This window comes from Cetorhinus maximus, chromosome 7 (assembly GCF_964194155.1).
Source record: "Cetorhinus maximus chromosome 7, sCetMax3.hap1.1, whole genome shotgun sequence".
Taxonomy (NCBI): Eukaryota; Metazoa; Chordata; class Chondrichthyes; order Lamniformes; family Cetorhinidae; genus Cetorhinus; species Cetorhinus maximus.
Genome location: NC_135885.1, coordinates 37,190,484 through 37,209,470, shown reverse-complemented (window position 1 = coordinate 37,209,470; position 18,987 = coordinate 37,190,484). Strand labels below are relative to the sequence as shown.

General features: G+C 41.6%; 1 protein-coding gene across 5 annotated transcripts in view; it reads left to right on the top strand.

Annotated features, from left to right (window-relative positions):
* The window catches only part of LOC144682720 (protein furry homolog), a 520,809-nt gene that overhangs the window by 482,014 nt on the left and 19,808 nt on the right, over nt 1-18,987 (top strand). For 3 of the 5 annotated variants that reach the window (XM_078545350.1, XM_078545349.1, XM_078545352.1), the window contains exons 56-58: nt 6,409-6,558; nt 9,936-10,034; nt 12,916-13,017. In XM_078545350.1, the coding sequence (XP_078401476.1) occupies nt 6,409-6,558; nt 9,936-10,034; nt 12,916-13,017 (351 nt within the window). The remainder of the gene's footprint in view (nt 1-6,408; nt 6,559-9,935; nt 10,035-12,915; nt 13,018-18,987) is intronic. The other 2 variants (XM_078545351.1, XM_078545353.1) reach the window with 1 other exon arrangement.

Genomic DNA, 18,987 nt, shown 5'->3' with positions numbered 1-18,987 from the left:
ATTGCTTCTACCTTAAAAGATGACTAAAATGAATTATTTACCGATAATTTTGTATCAGAACTTCTTTCATTGATAAGTAAAATTTTACTTTCTCAGCACTTTCCTTCAACTTTCTTAACAGTATTACTCATTTGGCATTTATTTGTTTTCAAATTCGCAAAGTTAAATACATTTGGCGTTTGCCTTTTTAGATGTATACTGTCATAACCACAATATTTAATTGTAACATGCTGGAATATTAAATCTGCCAAATCCCCACTTGTATCCACTGTTTCTTGAGCTCTTCATTTGCCTTGTCAGAGATGCCCACGTCTTCTGAAGCAAATGTTATTGGGAGTAGAGCCAGGGATGCAGACTCACCACACCCGTTCTAGTGGCTCAGGTTGGGAACAGGTATGTCTATGGAGGCTGGTACGGCCACTAAGGTATGGTTACTGGCCTCCATGTGGGTGGCTGCAGGTTCCACCAGTGGAGCTAGGGCCAGTTCATTGGGTTGGACTCCCAAAGAAATGTCCCATGGATTTTTTTTTTAAAAGCTCTGATAGGCTTGCTAATATAAGGAGCCAAGGAAGAATTAGTTTTTAGGCCCCATCAGCATGCTGAATGTGAGTTGTTGTACTGGTCGTTGATCATAAAATGGGCATGCCAATTTCTACTCCATAAATCTTTGCACATTAATCCAATTTTAAGGTCCTTTTTTCCTCTTTACTCTATCCTTTTGCGTCTTTTCGCATCCCAATTAAAAGGCAGGGGAGCTGCTTACATGCTTCTTCAATGCTGTCCTCAAACAGTCTTCTGGGATCCCCATAAGAGTCGCTTAAGATGTTTTAAGAGTGGCTTAAGATGTTTTCTTCAATCTTTGTGAGGAAGCACGTGGCCATCACAGAGAAACATAACTGAACATGCTGAATTCTTGTTGAGTAAACACATTGATGTTTGATCGATGTGGTAAAGTGGAGTGCTGAGCACCTATAAGAGAATGTTGACCATGTGACTATGTATTGACCAATCACTACACAGCACGGGCTTCTTGGGTAACTAAGTCTAGAGCTGGAGGTGATCGAAGAAGCACACATGGTGTTAGTGTTCTGTTCTTAGTTCCAATAAACTACCAGTGTTCATTCAGTTAATCAGTCTCTCTGCCTATATTGTTTCAAGCACCAACTAATGTGTCAATATCAAGGGTGCAGTTAGCATTCGCCGGACAAAGCGAACCTGATAAGCAAAAGCATAAAACTGGCTACGAGGGTAAACTGAATCAATTGACGGCAATCAAGAAAGCTGCGGTAAGCCAGCTACATTACTTCGCCACTGCCTTGAAAGTTGTTTGAAAGCGCAGTGTCCTTAGTCATCGAGTATGCCGCGGTTTGGGCATCTTGAACCATTTGACCCCATTTCCGATGACTAGTCTCATTATGTTGAACACCTAGTGTTCTTCTTTACCGCTAACGACATCGCAGGGGAGGACAAGAAGAGGGCAATTCTTTTGTCCACATGTGGAAGCAAAACATATGGGCTGATCTGCCTCACGTCACCTAACACCCTGATACCAAGATTTCAACGAGTTAGTAAACATTGTAAGAAACCACCTGAAGCCAAAGCCATCAGTCACTATGCAGCATTTTAAATTAAATTCGAGGACTAGGCTTCCAGGAAAGACAATCGCTGGCTATGTAGTTGCTTTAAAGGAATTAACGGAATATTGAGAATTCAATTAATGACATGTTGAGAGACTGATATATAGAATCGGGGACGATGCTATTCAAAAGCGATTGCTATCTGAAACTAATCTAGACTTCAGTAAGGCATTAGAATTGGCAACAGTCATGGAGAGCGCTGTTAGAGACTCGGAGACAATAAAAGTTACACAAAATGGCGTCGTCCGTCTTGTAGGGCAGGAAGGGCTGATAACAAAAGACACAAAAACGTCGGACTCCGCAGAAAGGCGGAGAATGTCCACTATGCACAGACCATTGAAGAACAACAGTACTACAGTGAAAATCCACGATATTAATGAGAGAAATGCATCCAGGAAGCCTGCAGGCGATTGACAGTTCAGAAATATCAAAAGCTTTTTCTGCCACTACAATGGTCACATAATGCGGCACTGTCAAGATAGGCTGAGACAGCATTTTAAAAACAAAGGTAGAAATCACAAAATCTGTCTCGTTGAAGAAACAGAGGAAGCAGAATCTGACATCTATTCATTATACAACCTGAAAGTGGGCAGAACTGAGCCAATCCAGGTAGTCATTAGAGTCAATGCACAACCCATCAAGATGGAGGTCGATACTCAGGCATCAACGTCTGTCATAGGAGAACATAGGTTCAGAGACTTGAATAAAGGAGTCTATCATTTGAGTTTGGAACAATCGGACACTAAATTAAAAACATATAAGGGTGAAGAAATAAGAGTGGAAGGGATATGTCAAGCCCTGGTGCAGTACGGGGATCAGTCTGCAAATTTACCCCTTATAGTAGTAGCTGGGCCAAGCCTCAGTTTAATCGGTCGCAACTGGCTCAAAAAAGATTAAATTGCAATGGGCTGAGATTTTTCAAATTGGAAGGCGAAACTTACAGGAATTGTTACAAAAGTACGCTTCCGTTTTCATTGACAAGCTAGGAAGGATTCATGGGCTACAAGCCAAAATCCAAATAGACCCTAATACAACCCCTGGTTTATCAGAGCCAGACCAGTCCCTTATGCCCTATGGGACAAGGTTGAGACCGAGATAAAGAGGCTGGAAAAGTTGCGTATCTTACAACCGGTGCAATTTTCCGTGTGGGCAGCGCCCATAGAACCCGTACTGAAGCCAGGCCAAAGTGTTCGCTTATGTGGTGACTATAAGTTAACTGTAAACAGAGTGGCCAAGCTTGATAGACACCCAACTGAAGATTGACGAGTTATATACAAAATTGGCAGGGGACATCACATATTCAAAACTCAACATGAGCCACGCCTACCAGCAGGTAGAGTTGGAAGAAGGCTCTAGGGAACTCATGACCATCAATACACATCAAGGATTGTATCAATGTACTCAACTACCTTTTGGGGTCTCATCGGTGTGTGCTATTTTCCAGCGTACCATGAAAAATCTGCCCCATGTCATTGTTTATCTGGTTGATGTCTTAGTCACTGGACGAACTGACGAAAAACACTTAGCTAATTTGGAGGAGGTGCTGAAATGCTTCTCACAAGCGGGGGTGCATTTGAAACGATAAAAATGTCTTTTCCAAGCCAAAGAGGTAGTTTATTTGGGCCATAAGGTCGACACACAGGGCCTGCATCCTGTGGAAGAAAAGGTCAAGGCTATTTACGAGGCACCTGGACCGAAAACACTACAGAACTCACAGGCCTTCTTAGGCATGATAAACTACTATGGACGATTTCCCCCAAATCTATCAACCATACTGACTCTGTTATATGCATTGTTTAAGAAAAACCACGGATAGATTTGATAAGCTCTGCACCAGGATGTGTTTCTGAAGGTAAAGCAAATGTTAAGATTATCGGCCCTACTGGTCCACTTTGACCCAAAGAAAGAATTGATTTTAACTTGTGACGCAACCCCTTATGGAGTAGGGGCTGTACTTTCACATTGAATGGCGGATGGCTCCAAACAACCGATTGGTTATACATCTCGTACACTCAGTGCTGCAAAGTGACGATATTCTCAAATTGAGAAAGAGGGCTTGTCTGTTGTGTTTGGCATTTGGAAATTCCATCAATACCTCGCCGGTCACCATTTTCACATTATATCTGATCACAAGTTCTGCTGGGATTATTTGGAGAGGATAAGGCGATACCCCCCATCACATCTGCTCGCATCCAGAGGTAAGCACTATTATTGGCTGCTTACATGTACACTTTTATTCCAATCGAGAAGCCAGATTGCAAATGCTGATGGGCTGAGCCGCCTTCCCCTGCCAGATAACAACGTGAAGGATCCAATTCCCCAGGAACTTGTCCTAGTACTAAATTTTTGGATTCCTCCCCTGCCTAGGCCAAACAAATTTATGAGCAGACAAGCCAAGATCCTCTTTTATCTCAAGTCCGGGAGCAGGCCTTGAACGCTTGGTCAGGCAAGTGAAAGTCTGATGACATGAAGCCCTGTTTCAATCACAGATATGAGCTGACCTGCCAAGGCGGCATATTACTCTGCGGAGCAAGGGTTATCATGCCCCCGAGAGGGCGAAGGCCAATACTGGCTGAATTACATAGCGCTCACCCTGGCATTAGTAGGATGAAGATGCTCATGCACAGCTACTTGTGATGGCCAGGGATGGACGCGGACATCAAAACCCTAGTCAAAAGTTGTCTTCAATGCCAGCAGGTACAAAAGCTACCCCCCTTTGCTCCGATGCACTCCTGCAAATGGCCGGGGTGGCCATGAGTGCGCCTCCATGTTTACTACGTGGGAACCTGCTTGGGCACGATGTTCCTTTTTACTAATAGACATAGTGGATGGATGTCTACGAAGTCCGATCTCCCATGTCTGCTGCCACCATAGTCTCTCCCCTATAATGTGTCGGTAAGCGGCCTAATAATTAGGCAACACGAGGATCATCTCTGGTGAAGAGAGACAGTCTCACAAGAAGGAATGCCGTCATCATTTGCATGTGAGTCTGCACCACACATGGAAGAAATATCAAACGATTTGGAAGTACCAGTGTGGCCTGTTGGACCTGAGAAAGTCAAAGACACAAACTTGCCCACTTCCACCGAAGAGCCTGGTGGATAGTTGACCCCTGAAAAAGGTATCTCAGAAAAACCAGCCAAGGCCGTTGAGATACGACGCTCAAAACATCCGAGGAAGCCTCCTGAGAGACCTGACTTTAAATAGTTATTCATGTAAATAATTGGGATGCTATGATGCTTGTCAATTGTACTTTCAAGTATAAGAGGAGGGATGTGGTAAAGTGGAGTGCTATGTACCTTTAAGAGAATGTAGTTAGTTGACGATGTGACTCTATTGATCAATCACTACACGCCGCGGGCTTCTTGGGTAACTGTAAGTCTAGAGCTGGAGGTGATTGAAGAAGCACACAGGGTGTCAGTGCTCTGTTCTTAGTTCCAATAAACTACCTGTGTCTGTTCAGTTAATTGGTCTCTCTGCCTATATTGCTTCAAGCACCAACTAATGTGTTAATTTCAAGGGCGCAGCTAGCGTTCACTAGACAAAGAGAACCTGATAACCAAAAACATAAAAATCCTGCTTCTATGTGTTATGTCCTGTATTTCAGTTCTAAATAAAATTACAGCATAATTGGATATGAAATTGGCTCAGTGACAGGAAACAGAGAGTAGTGGTTAATGGGTGTTTTTTTGGGCTGGAGGAAGGTTTGTAGTGGAGTTTCCTAGGGATCAGAGTTGGGACCCTTGCTTTTCCTGATATATATTAATGACCTAGATCTTGGTGTACAGGGCATAATTTCAAAATTTGAAGATGATACAAAACTTGAAAGCATTGTAAACTGTGAGGGGGATAGTGTAGAACTTCAGAAGAACATAGATAGGTTGGTGAAATGGGCAGAAAGGTGGCAGATGAAGTTCAATGTGGAGAAATGTGAAGTGATTCATTTGGTAGGAAGAACATGGAGAGACAATATAAAATAAAGGGTACAATTCTAAAGGGGATGTAGAAGCAGAGAGACCTGGGTGTACATGTGATGGTGGCAGGACAGGTTGCGAGAGTGGTTAATAAAGCATGCAGTATCCTAGGCTTTATTAATTGGAGCATAGAGTACAAGAGCAAGGAGGTTATGTTGAATCTGTTTAAGACACTCAGCGTCCAGTTCTGGGCACCACACTTAGGAAAGGTGTGAAGAGAATGCAGAAAAGATTCACGAGAATAGTTCCAGGGGTGAGGAACTTCAGTTATGAAAATAGAATGAAGTTGGGATTGTTTGCTTTGAGCAGAGAAGGCTGAGAGGAGATTTGATAGAGGTAGTCAAAATCATGAGGGGCCTGGACAGAGCAGATAGGAAGAAACTGTTTCCACTCGCAAAAGGATCAAGAAGGCACAGATTTAAAGTAACTGGCAAAAGAAGCAAATGCAACATGAAAAACTGGAATGCCATGCCTGAGAGTGTGGTGGAGGCAGGTTCAATCAAAGCATTAAAACAGGAATTACACTGTTATCAGAAAAGGAAGAATGTGCAGGGTTATGGGGAGAAGGTGGGAGAATGACATTAAGTAAGTTGCTCCTTCAGAGTGCCAATGCAGATATGATGGGCCTAATGACCTCCATCTGTGCTGTATTTATTCTGTTGTTCTGTGATAATTAATGGAGAAAACTAATTGTTAGCTTTCAGGATGGAAAAGCAATTGAAAATAGGTATAAATTAATTGAACCAGATATTGAAAACAGAGATAGTAGTAGTAAACTAATTGCAATCATTTTCCAGTGTATTCAGAGGAAATTCTGTTCCCTAACCTGGGATGCTGCAAGTTTCCTTGGAGACAGTCTGCGAGGAATAGGATCAAAATTTATGAGTTCTTCAGAGGTGCTCACCTCATGCTCAGATTGTCCCACAGTCTTCTTAGATGCTGAAACTGTAAGTATCTGTTGACTGAGAATTTTTTCATTAAATTATTACAATGAAGATGAATACTTATTTATTGTTAAAACTTTTAACTCTTTTCAATTTACTTTGATTAGAAGTACATTTAATGTAATCTATGTATGCTTTTCAAATGTTTAGCATTATAATTTTCCAAATTGTTTATATCAACAGGAAATATTTAAAATACCAGTAGTATTAAAACTCAAACTTCTCTTAAGTCTCTCTGATGACAAAATATATTTAGAAGGGAATTAATAATACAATAAATGTAAATCACAGCTACCCAGTTTAGCGAACTAAATCTGGATCAATTATAATGTTGCAATTATTGTTAAAGCGTGCTTCTCCTTGTTGAAATATTATATAATTATGTTTTAAAATGTTAATGAAATATGCTTGGACAGAAAATGGCCCCTTTCTATTTGCTATTTATGATTTAGCTGAAAACCTCGAAGAAAACCTTCAAAAATGCATTTAAGATGCAGGTACACTTAGCAACAACAGCAATGCATTTCATGGAAAATCCTTGTTAGCATGCCACAGAGACAAAATGAGCTTTGTTTTGGCTATGATACAGTTTAAACTTTTCTTTTAAATTATACTTGGGGCGCAGACAATGTTTACAAATCCACGTTCATTGCACATCCTTAGTAGTCCTGCAAAGGTAATGATTTTCTAAATCTGCTGCAGTCCTTGTGGTGATGGTACTCCCATAAAGGTATTAAGTAGGAATAATGGCCACGAAATTTGACTCCATAGCTCTTGGTCTCTCAACGCAACAAGAACTTTTTTGCCTCTAAGATGGCACAGCATACACAAATACCTCTGATACCAGGTGCCATTTTGGCAAGGGAGTTCTCACACGTGCAGGGAGCATCCAGCGGAAGTATGCAGTGTAGGCAGATTGTGATGTCAGTAAGTGTGTAACACTGATTTGATGCCAGCACTGACATTTTGAAGCTCAACACTCCAGTTAACTCTGTCTCTTAAACATGCACACCTGAACATGTGCTCAGCAGCAGGAAGGATCCCCCACTAGTGCTATTCAAAGGGATTATCAGCTGCTTTCAGGTTAGTTTTGGAGTGATTTGTACTGATTCTTGCTGCAATTGTAGAAGGCTGCTGACTTTCAATGGGGAAGACTGAAGATGGCCTTGCAGGATGACTGCGAGCAGCTCTAGCTCTAGAAGGCTCAGCTTTGCACTGCACCATCTCGGAATGGGCAGCAGCTGGCTGGCTGGCAACAGCAGTGGCACTGAAAGAGTGACAGGTATGAGAGGACAGGTGCTGCCATCCTGAGAGAGGACAGCAGCTCCGTGCTTCGCCATGCCACTGTTACTTGTGGGGACAGTGCCTCAGCAATCCTAGTAATGTGTTGGAGGCTTCACTCTGAGCTTCCACTGCTGCACCCAGACTAATGTTTGTGCTGCAGCGATAGCTGAGACATCGGCCAACAGACGTTTGCATCATGGTTGGCTCCACAAGTTTGCTAGTAGAATTGGCCAGCACTTGCTGGAAAGGATGGGCTCCAAGTGAAAAATCCTGTGCCAAGTTGGTATCAGACACCTCCATGTTCTTTCTGGTAGGCTTCCCAATGAGCTGGCTGGCTGACAGGCAACAGCAAGTGCACTGGCAATGTGGCAAGGATAGGGCAAATGTTATTTTCCGAAGAGAGGCTAGCAGGTTTGTGCCCCACACAGAGCTACTGCTGAACCCTGGTTTCGGCCCCTCAGCAATCATAGTCATCTGTTGGAAGACAGCCTGCTGGACTGCTGTGACACTCCGCAAGCCCCTTTTCACACTGAAATCCATATCAATGATGGCAGCAGTCCGAGCTTGCTTTTTGGCAGGCTTTGTAATGTATCAAGTATTTGATCGGACATACCAATCAGCCTTCTTCTGTAGGTTGCCCCATAGAAGCCTTCATATGAGTCCTCTCAATAAAACTCATGTGCAATCTTGCACTCTGGTGAGATGGCACCTGTACTATTCTGGCCCATTGGCTGCAACCCACTTGTGCCCATTTTCTAACCATATGCAGATTCTGCCTCTAATCTATCCTGAAAGATGAGCATCGTGTCAGTATCTGAGTTGGTGGCTGTCATTGTGAAGTCAAGCATGGGAAAATGCGAATTTGTCCACTTTGGCAGGAAGAATAAAAAAGCAGCATGTTATTTAAATGACGAGAGATTGCAGAACTCTGTGGCGCTGAAGGATCTGGATTCTGTACATGAATCATAAAAAGTTAGTATGCAGGTACAGCAAGTGATTAGGAAGTCAAATGGAATGTTGTTGTTTATTGCAAGGGGAATGGAGTATAAAAGTAGGGAAGATTTGCTATAGTCGTACAGGGCATTGGTGAGACCACATCTGGAGTACTGCGTACAATTCTGGTCCCTTTAAGAAAGGATATAATTACATTTGAAGCAGTGCAGAGAAGGTTTGCTTAACTGATTCCTGGGGTGAAGGGGTTATCTTACGATGAAAGGTTGGACAGGTTGGGCTAGCTTTAACCAATGTGGGCTGCCTTTAAATGGCGTTGGACACTCATGATACTGACCCCTGCTGATGCATTTAGCCAATGAACGGTGTAGTTAGTGTTGACTGAACAGAGAAACCATTCAAAGGAGCAGGCAGCACAAAGTTAGCATGCTGCCTGTATCGCAATCAATGGGTGCAGATTAATCATGCATCACGATCCTCGTTCCCATTTTGGAGGGCTTTCCAGTTTGGCTCCCAGTGATTATAGGTTTATCAGACTTGTGACTGAGACCCACAAGACATGTTGTTCAATTCCTCATTTGTTTGTAGATGATCTCCGGATTCAGTGGCTCACCATATATATATATGTATTTATAAATAATATATATTGAGCAAGTAATTAACAGTCAGATGGAAGCTTTAAAATTGCACAGCTCCAAAACACTTGTAAAACAACATTTTAAAAATAAATGTATTGAGAGTCACATTTTCCATATTTTGACCATGGCATCAGTACCCATAAGTGAGAGTGTGGTAAACAGATCGTCTCATATGGATATCTGCAGATTTATATAAAAGCATTCCCATTCTGCATTAAACATGACTATATCTAATCTCGCATCTTACAGTACTTCCGCAAAAATCAACCATAATTGCAGGCACCCCTAGCCAATCAAGGGTAATTTTCAGAAAAATGCAGACTCTACCATTCCTGTGAAAAGCTAGTGAAAAACTGAGTCAGTTTAACTCTACAACAGTAAATTCATAGGATTCTAATACTTTCAACAAAAAGTTAGTACTTAAGGCTTGTGAGCACAAGGTTTGTATTTTTTAAGTTTATATATGTTCAAAATGGTATATACTTACAGCAATTCTCTCTCCTCCAGCTGATTTCTTGTGGGCTTCTTGAAAGACTCAAGTTCAATGTCTTAGAACTACAGGAATATTTGGACACATACAACAACAAGAAAGAAGCTGCACAATTGGTTAGTCGGCTTTCAGAACATGCCAAAAAACACTCTGATATTACATTATTAAATGTTTATTTATCTAATTAAAACTCTCGACATTTTTATTATCTATAACTGTAATTATAAATGTGCTTTTCTCTTTTTGAGTACTTCTCCCCTGCTCCTTTGCCAAATAACATCTGGTCATTTCCAGCACATGAGCCAGTAATTCCTGTTAACACTGCCTCTTTGAATTATATGCAATAGAAGTGTGTTTAAAAAAAAAACACAAATTATCTATAAGAGTTTGACATGAAATGCATTTAGATAATTTCAATGTGGCTCCTAAAGGACCTCCAGTACAGAAGTGCACCCAATTTGGTACCGACTTGGAAATCTCACTCAGAGGGACCACAGATTGATTGGTATTGTTAATACAAAAATGTTTCACTGGTAGAGAATGTCAAAACTGTACAAATTGTTCAACCAAGAGAATTTTGCCCTGTATCTGTGGTATACACTGGCTGGGCAAGTTTATTGCCTAAAGTGAGAATGCATTCTATCGTTTTGTATTAAGATATTCAATTTTAATAATTTCAGGGATGAGCTTGTTAGTTAATGAAAATGCATATAGGCAGTTCAGTGTAAAGTGTGGCAGTAACCAGGAGACTCAGATTTGATCCCTGCTGTGGGCTGAGCTCGCCACTTTCAGCAAATTTGGTAGTTGGGGTTCTACAGTTGGACTTAATGTGTGAGATATTGATCAAGTTGCAAACATTTTCCGGGTTTAAATTATTCTGCTCTTCCCTTACGGGCACTGCTATATTGGTAAAGGCAGCTTTCCCTGGTGGCTGCCCTAAAAAGCAATAGTCTCCTTGCACATGGGACAAAAAGCTTATTTAAGGGCCCCTTCCGGAGGCTGGACACCTGACTTGCAAGTGGAGGGCACCACATAAACCTTTTTTTTTTGCATATCTCCATGTAGAGCTAGATGCAGCAGGAGTGCTCCCCCAGATCCATTGTAGGCCACTGCTGGCCCACAAGTCCACTTTCTGTTTTCCTCCCTCCCCTTCATAGGACTTAACTAATGCTGCATCTGATGAGGCAGTTGGTCTAAATTTTGATCATAAGGAAATGATGTGTAGAAAGGGAAATCTGCCCCACAATCATGATCACTGAAACGTCATGACTAGATGCTTCCTACCCCTCTCCCCTGCAACCATCTAATCTTCCAAGAGAAACAAATTAACAAAAAAAAACCATGGCCTATAAGGTGGGGAAAAAAAATCTAGAAAATTCCTCTCTTACCCCCTCAGGCAATCAAAACTAGTCCATGAGAGCATGAGGACTATGGTATTCATTACCTGTTAATCCACTTACCTTCTATAATGTGATACCTATCCCAATTAAGAACCATGTAGCTCCCTCTTGAAGCCATGCAGAGAATCACACCACACCAGCTGCTAACACACTCCAGAAGCTCATTACTGTCTGGAAAAAGAAGTATCACCTAACATCTTGTTTATTCCAACTTAAGCATAGTTTAAACACATTTAAATTAGAGGGAAGCAATGTGATGAGCTACCTCTGGAGGCATGACAGTCACCGGCAGTTTGCCACAATAAATAAAATTAGGTCTGAGGCCTCAGGTCTCCAGCTTCTGTAGCACACCTTGTGAAATTAATTGTTCTTTGACTGAAAACGGATCTAAGTCAATTTCTAGACCAATGTCCCTGGGCTAGGATATAGAACAGTTGACTAGTTTCTGTTGCTAATCGCTATCCATGAACCACCTCTGGAAGCCTGTGACTATGTGGTTTTGGGTGAGCATAAGACAGGAGATGAATATAATGTTCACCATAGTTGAATAACCTATTGCTATTAATTAAAGATTGTCTATTTGTTGAGTTGTCAATAGATGATTCACTGCTTTCAGACAAGGAATAGTAAGGGAGAATAATTTAGATTCATGATTTTTCACATAAATTTAAGCTCCATATATTTGAATGAAAGATGATATGGAAAAAAATTATACGTTACCAATAACAGTACTATATGTGAATTTGGAGTTGCACACAAAACTGTTGTCCACTTACCATTAATTGCCAGTGTCACTTAGAGACCTCAGGATGACCAGTAATGGAAATGGAAAAAATTCACATTTGTGCAGTTCAATTATTTTTTACTGACAATCAAGACATTTTCCTACATTGGACACCAGAATCTGAATCAATTGTACTTGATGTTGACATTAAGCAATAAAAGCAAAAAATGTCTCTGTTCTATCGCTATCACATTGGTGGGGAGGAGCAAATGCCAGAAACACAACTGACAGAGATCAAGAGTGTCCAAAGAAATTTTTGGATTTCTTCCTTCACTAAATTATGGCTCACACACAAGACCCAGGCCTGACCACAGTCCTGTAGACGTATATAAAGGCTACTTTTATTAGGCTCCAGCAGTGGCACAAATTAGAAAATTGAACTCTAACTTCAACGCATCTTATTTTGTGAGGCATGATTTTGGGGAAAGGTGGTTCCTGTGGACAGACCAAACTAATATTTGCATAGTTATGTTATTTAAATTATGTCCATCATGACATCACTCCAATCTCATTTGCAAAAAATTTAAATAGTTCCCCACACATGTTTCAAGCAGTGGTTTCCTCAGGAAGTATGAAGCAAAACAAAGGAAGAAGACCTGGTCTTTGCCCCTTTTCTGCTACTTAACATTCAAGAAACGAGTGCTCGTTACCTGTAGCCTGAGGAATGTAGGGATGCACCAGTCTGTTTTTATGTATTATTGAATTGTTTCTGTTAGCTATAGTATTCATTTTATAAAGACAAACATTTGACAGAAGGAAGTATATTATTTTGAAGCTAGTAAAAATACTATTTGCATTTTTTTTCAAAAATAGTGGTTGGCAAACTGTAAAGCATCATTTCCTGGTACTATGGGAGATACAGTGATTACAAACCAGCCAGGGGACTCAGAGGAAAAGGTAAAACAAATTCTTTGCGTGTTAATAAAATTATGTTTAAACATGATGTTATTTATAATTGATCACAATCTCTATATTGCAATTTAAAATTTAAGAATGTGTAAAGTTTTGCTTTTGTGAACCCAGCATTTGTTTACAATTTTAATAGGTTTGAATTGATCACCTAATTGCATGCACTGGCTAAAATGATAGTCAATCCTGGTATATAGAATACCCATCCACTTTGTATTTGAGTGATATATTGTGAGCCTAATTACTTGATGCCATCAAAACTCTTTGTATAATCAAGTACTTTTTACAATGCTATGGCCATCAGCTCAGCCTTGCACAAAGGCAGCACATATTAGAAAATCACAGATGCATTCCCTGCAATTTCTTGTTCATTGATAGGATCACTTAATAACTTCCAGACTATAGTTACTTTGTTGTATAAATTATACACTTAAAATAATCTTTCATAAAATCTAGAATTCATTAACTATCATATGTACGTATCAGAATAGACAATCAAGTCTGATGCAAACTAAAGATAATTGCATGTGCTCATGAACTTGGATATATTTGAAATCATTCTAGATTGGAAAAAAAACACCTCGAATTGACAGTTGTTTTCATCTTGTTTCTTTCAAATATAAATACTCCTATGGTTATGCCTTGTATGGAACTGTGCACTTTAATGCATGTTTTACAATGATCTTCTATACTCTGTTTTCTTGGCTTTTTACTCCTGTGACATGCTTGCTGTGTAGCAAATGGAATCCCTTGCAGTAAGTTACAATTCTTGAATATTTTCTAACTATTAAATTGTTAAATTTTGCTTATTAGCATATACGCATCTCAAGTACTAATGCCATTCTTTGTACATAGGATAGATCTAAATTACTTCAAAGTTATTCCAGTTTCACAACTTGATTTCTTCTCTCTACTTAACTGTACAATCTCCAGTTTAGTTAGTATGACAATAGCTAGATTGAGGAACCCTTACAGCTATGAAGTAGAAAATGTCAGAATTATTTCTCTACCCATTCCAATGATAATACATTGTTCTACTTGTAACGGCAACAACCACATGTAGAAAATATAAGAGGAGCCGACCAACATCTGCTCTACTCAGGGCAGCTCAATTTCTCAGAGATGGCCTGAACAGGCATTTAGCAACTCATTAGGAGGTTTCAGGGGCCTAACACCTGTTTTAGATGGTTGCCCGAATGTCTGAAAAATGGCCCAATGCAGTTTCCAGTCAAATAATTTTGCAGGCTTCCTTGAGGCACAGGACATTGGTCCTCATTGCAACTGTTTTACCTGGTTTCAGGTTCCTGAGGTTTACAGAATTTTCTGTGCATTATTAAAAATGTTCTTGCAAACGTTCAGATGTTCGCCACTGTTGAGCACCAAGACTCGGAGGAAGTTCTGGTATGCATATCTGCATAATACTTACCCGGGAATTTCAAACTTCAGATGGGCGGAAATACGCTGCCTAGAACCCTCTGTGGAAGCCTCCGACATTTATCCCCGCCATTGTGGAATTAAGCTAGTTGCCCTTGAACTTGCCTAGAAATTTATTCCAGGATAATCATGCCTGTAAATCACAGGCACAGGGCCTGTATTGAAAGTGATTTAACAGCAAAATCTGTACTAGGCTGCCCTACAAATGTATTTAAAAGTAAATTTGTTAAACAATTAACATCCCCTACCTCCTCACCCACTCCAATACCTGCCACCCATTATCCACTTAATAAACATATGAACCAGTCCTGAATGGTGATGGATAATTAAACAACTCACCGGAGGAGGAGGCTCCACAAATATCCCATCCTAATTTATGGGGGAGCCCAGCACATCAGTGCAAAAGATAAGGCTGAAGCATTTGCTACAACCTTTAGCCATAAGTGTGAGGTGGATGATCCGACTCCTTCAGAGGTCCCCAGCATCACAAATGCCAGTCTTCAGCCAATTCAGTTCACTCCACGTGATATCAAGAAACAGTCGGAGGCATTGGATACTGCAAAGGCTGTGAGCCCTGAAAATATTCTGGCAATATTACTGAAGACTTGTGTCCAGAACTTGCCGTGCCCCTAGCCAAGCTGTTCCATACAGCTACAACATTGGCATATACCCAGCAATGTGGAAAATTTCCCAGGTATGCCCTGTACAGAAAAAGCAGGACAAATCCAACCTGGCCAATTACCACCCATCAGTCTACTCTTGATCATCAGTAAAGTGACGGAAGGGGTCACCAACGGTGCTATCAAGCAGCACTTGCTTAGCATTAACCTGCTCACTGATGCTCAGTTTGGGTTCCATCAGGGCCACTCAGCTCCTGACCTCGTTATAACCTTGGTTCAAACATAGACAAAAGAGCCGAGCTCCAGAGGTGAAGTGAGAATGACTGCCCTTGAGCTTCTTGAGCGCTGTTGGCAGCATTTGACCAATTATGGCAACAAGGAGTCCTAGCAAAACTGGAGTCAATGGGAATCAGGAGAAAACTCTCTGCTGGCTGGAGTCATACCTAGCACAAAGGAAGATGCTTGTGGTTGTTGAGGTCAATCATTTCAGTTCCAGGACATCACTGCAGGAGTTCCTCAGGGTAGTGTCCTAGGCCCAACCATTTTCAGCTGCTTCATCAATGACCTCCCTTCTATTATAAGGTCGGAAGTGGGGATGTTTGCTAATGATTGCACAATGTTCAGCACCATTCGCTAATCGTCAGAGACTGTCCATGTCCAAATGCAGCAAGACCTGGACAATGGCCAGGCTGGGGCTGACAAGTGGCAAGTAACAAGTAACATTGGCGCCACACAAGTGTCAGGCAATGACCATCTCCAAAGAGAGAGAATCTAACCATTGCCCCTTGATATTCATTGGCATTACCATCGTTGAATCCCCCACTATCAACGTCTTAGGGATCACCATTGACCAGAAACTAAACTGGACTAACCATCTAAATACTGTTGCTACAAGAGCAGGTCAACGGTTAGGAATCCTTCAGCGAGTAACTCACCACCTGACTCCCCAAAGCCTGTTCACAAGGCACAAGTCAGGAGTGTGATGGAAAACTTTCCACTTGCCTGGATAAGTGCAGCTCCAACAGCGCTCAAGAAGCTTGACACCATCCAGGACAAAGCAGTTCACTTGATTGGCACCCCATACATAAGCATTCACTCCCTCCACCACCGACGAATAAGTGGCTGCAGTGTGTACCATCCACAAGATGCATTGCAGAAACTCACCAAGATCCCTTAGGCAGCACCTTCCAAACCCACGATCACTACCATCTGGAAGGACATGGGCAGCAGATACATGGGAACACCACCACCTGGAAGTTCCCTCCAAGCTACTCGCCATCCTGACTTGGAAATATATTGCTGTTCCTTCACTGTCACTGAGTCAAAATCCTGGAACACCCTCCCTAACAGCACTGTGGTTGTACCTACACCACGTGGATTGCAGCAGTTGAAGAATGCAGCTCACCACCAACTTCTCATGGGAAATTAGGGATGGGCAATAAATGCTGGCCTAGTCAGTGACACCCACATTCCACGAGTGAATTGAAAAAAAACTCTCAATTCTTATTATAAAAGCTGGAATACCTCCAAATGCCCAGAAATCCCTCAAATAAACAATCTGACTCTTACCAAAAGGTGTGTAAACTTAGACCAGTATTTATAAACACATTTAAAAGCTGGAATACATCCAAGAGCCCAAAAGTCCCTCAAAAAATAATTTGACCTCAGAATAGCTGTCTAAACTGAAAACCTATAGGACCGTATAGGTCCTATGGGGATAAAAACAAAAAGCTAAAAGCTACTGCGGATGCTGGAAATCCAAAACAAAAACAGAATTTTGTCCGCAAGAAAGACCCAAACCTCCCTGTCGCTTGCCATTTTAACACTCCACCCTGTTCTCTTGCCCACATGTCTGTCCTTGGCTTGCTGCATTGTTTCAGTGAAGCCCAACGCAAACTGGAGGAACAGCACCTCATCTTCCGACTAGGCACTTTACAGCCTTCCGGGCTGAATATTGAATTTAACAACTTTAGATCTTAAACTCCCCCATCCCCACCCCGTTTCTTCCCCCTCCCTTTTTTTTTCAATAATTTATATAGATTCTTCTTTTCCCACCTATTTCCATTATTTTTAAATCTACAACTAATACTTTGTTAGTCTTTCCACCCCACCCCCACTAGAGCTGTACCTTAAGTATTCTGCCATCCATTCTTAATTAGCACTTTTCTTAGATAATATCACCACCTTCAACACCTCTTTGATCCTTTTGTCTGTGACATCTTTTGATTATCTGCTCCTATCACTGCTTGCTTATCCCTACAACCACCCCACCCTCAACTTCTCTCTCCCCCTGCTCTCCACCTTAGATCAGCTTATATTTCACCTCTCTCCTAACTATACTTCAGTTCTGCCGAAGGGTCATGAGGACTCGAAACGTCAACTGTTTTCTTCTCCACCGATGCTGCCAGACCTGCTGAGTTTTTCCAGGTAATTCTGTTTTTGTTTAGGTCCTATGGGGCACTGTTGTCCCTGACCATACCCCCCACCGTCCCCCACCTCACCAGACTCCTAAAACGTCAGGAAGAGTCTACCCAGGCAAAGTAAAACGGCCAATTGACTGTTCCCCTGAGGGAAGGGAAGTCCCACCCCATAGAGCTGCCTACCAATTAGAGGCTGGCAGCTTTCCACTACCAACAGTGGCCACTGGGAGCGGTGGCTACTGCTGGTACTGCACTCGGGGCTTGAGAAGGCAAGCTGCACTGGAGCCAGCCAGCAGGTGAGTCAGGTGTCAAGCTGGCAGGCCCCAGTGAGGGAGATAAGGGCCAGAGTTTTAGAGGCCATGGAGAGAGGATGACCCCTTGGAGAAGCCCTCCGATGGGACCGGGGACCTGTTAAGTTGGGACTCCCCCTGCATGCCAAGGGCCTCAACTGGCCCACAGATGGGTGGGCTTCCTTAAGCCACCCCTGCCACTAGTAACATTGCAGTGAGGGTAGGGGCGGGCAGGTAGGTGGCGGGAAAACCGCCTGCTGGATTTTACCTCATCCTGCCTTCAAACCTGCCAGCGGGAGAGGATATAATCCAGTCCTCAAAAGCAATCAAAAGTATTCAAAAATTGTTAAGAAATTGTTACTTATCTTACTAGTCTGCACTTACAATTCTATAAAATATACTTTACCGTTTATTTCAAGTACTTTTTAAATTCTCTTCGAGACTTCCACATTTAGTTAAATTTCCTTAAAGGTTATGCAAGCTCATAATAGTAGTTAAGAGATTAGAAACAGTTTAAAAAAACACACACCTTTAAAAAAACTCACCACAACGCTACTAATCTGCTAGACTTCAATGAGCATTCCTTCCACTGCTGACATCAAAGGGGGCATGGCCATGGTGCCGTGCCAGTACGCCTCATGGCTATCTCTGATGATGACTGCATGTTGCAGCTGAGACAGGAAGTCCCTAAAGCTCCAGCGCAAAAAAGGTAAAGACAGCTATGATTGTGGTCAGTGGCACACTTCTCAGCCTCGCCACTGACCAGAAGATTTGAGGCATAATTTATTCAGTTTTAAAGTAATTCAATTATTGATTGTTTATGATTTGTCCTGTTCCAAAAATGTTATTCCAAATCATAAAGTTATGAAAACTGTTCAATCTGTAGAGGATTTGTTCTTATTATTTAGCATACCCAGAATGAAAAATTCAGAGCATGATCTATTTACTCGCTGCATAGCCAAATCATAAGAGATTGAATTTTTGAAAGGGTTGCCCTGATTGACTGCCATACCCACAGCTAAAGATCTGTACAGACCACAGATAAATGCTATAAATAACGTTTGTAGTGTTTTTCCAGCTTTTATGCAGATCTTCTGCCAAAGTTACAGTGGTCGATCATGAGAACCCCCAATGACATTTTTGGTGGAAACTTTTAAAGGATTATCATTATTCTTATAAATGATAGGCTTATAAACCTAACAAATTGATTAT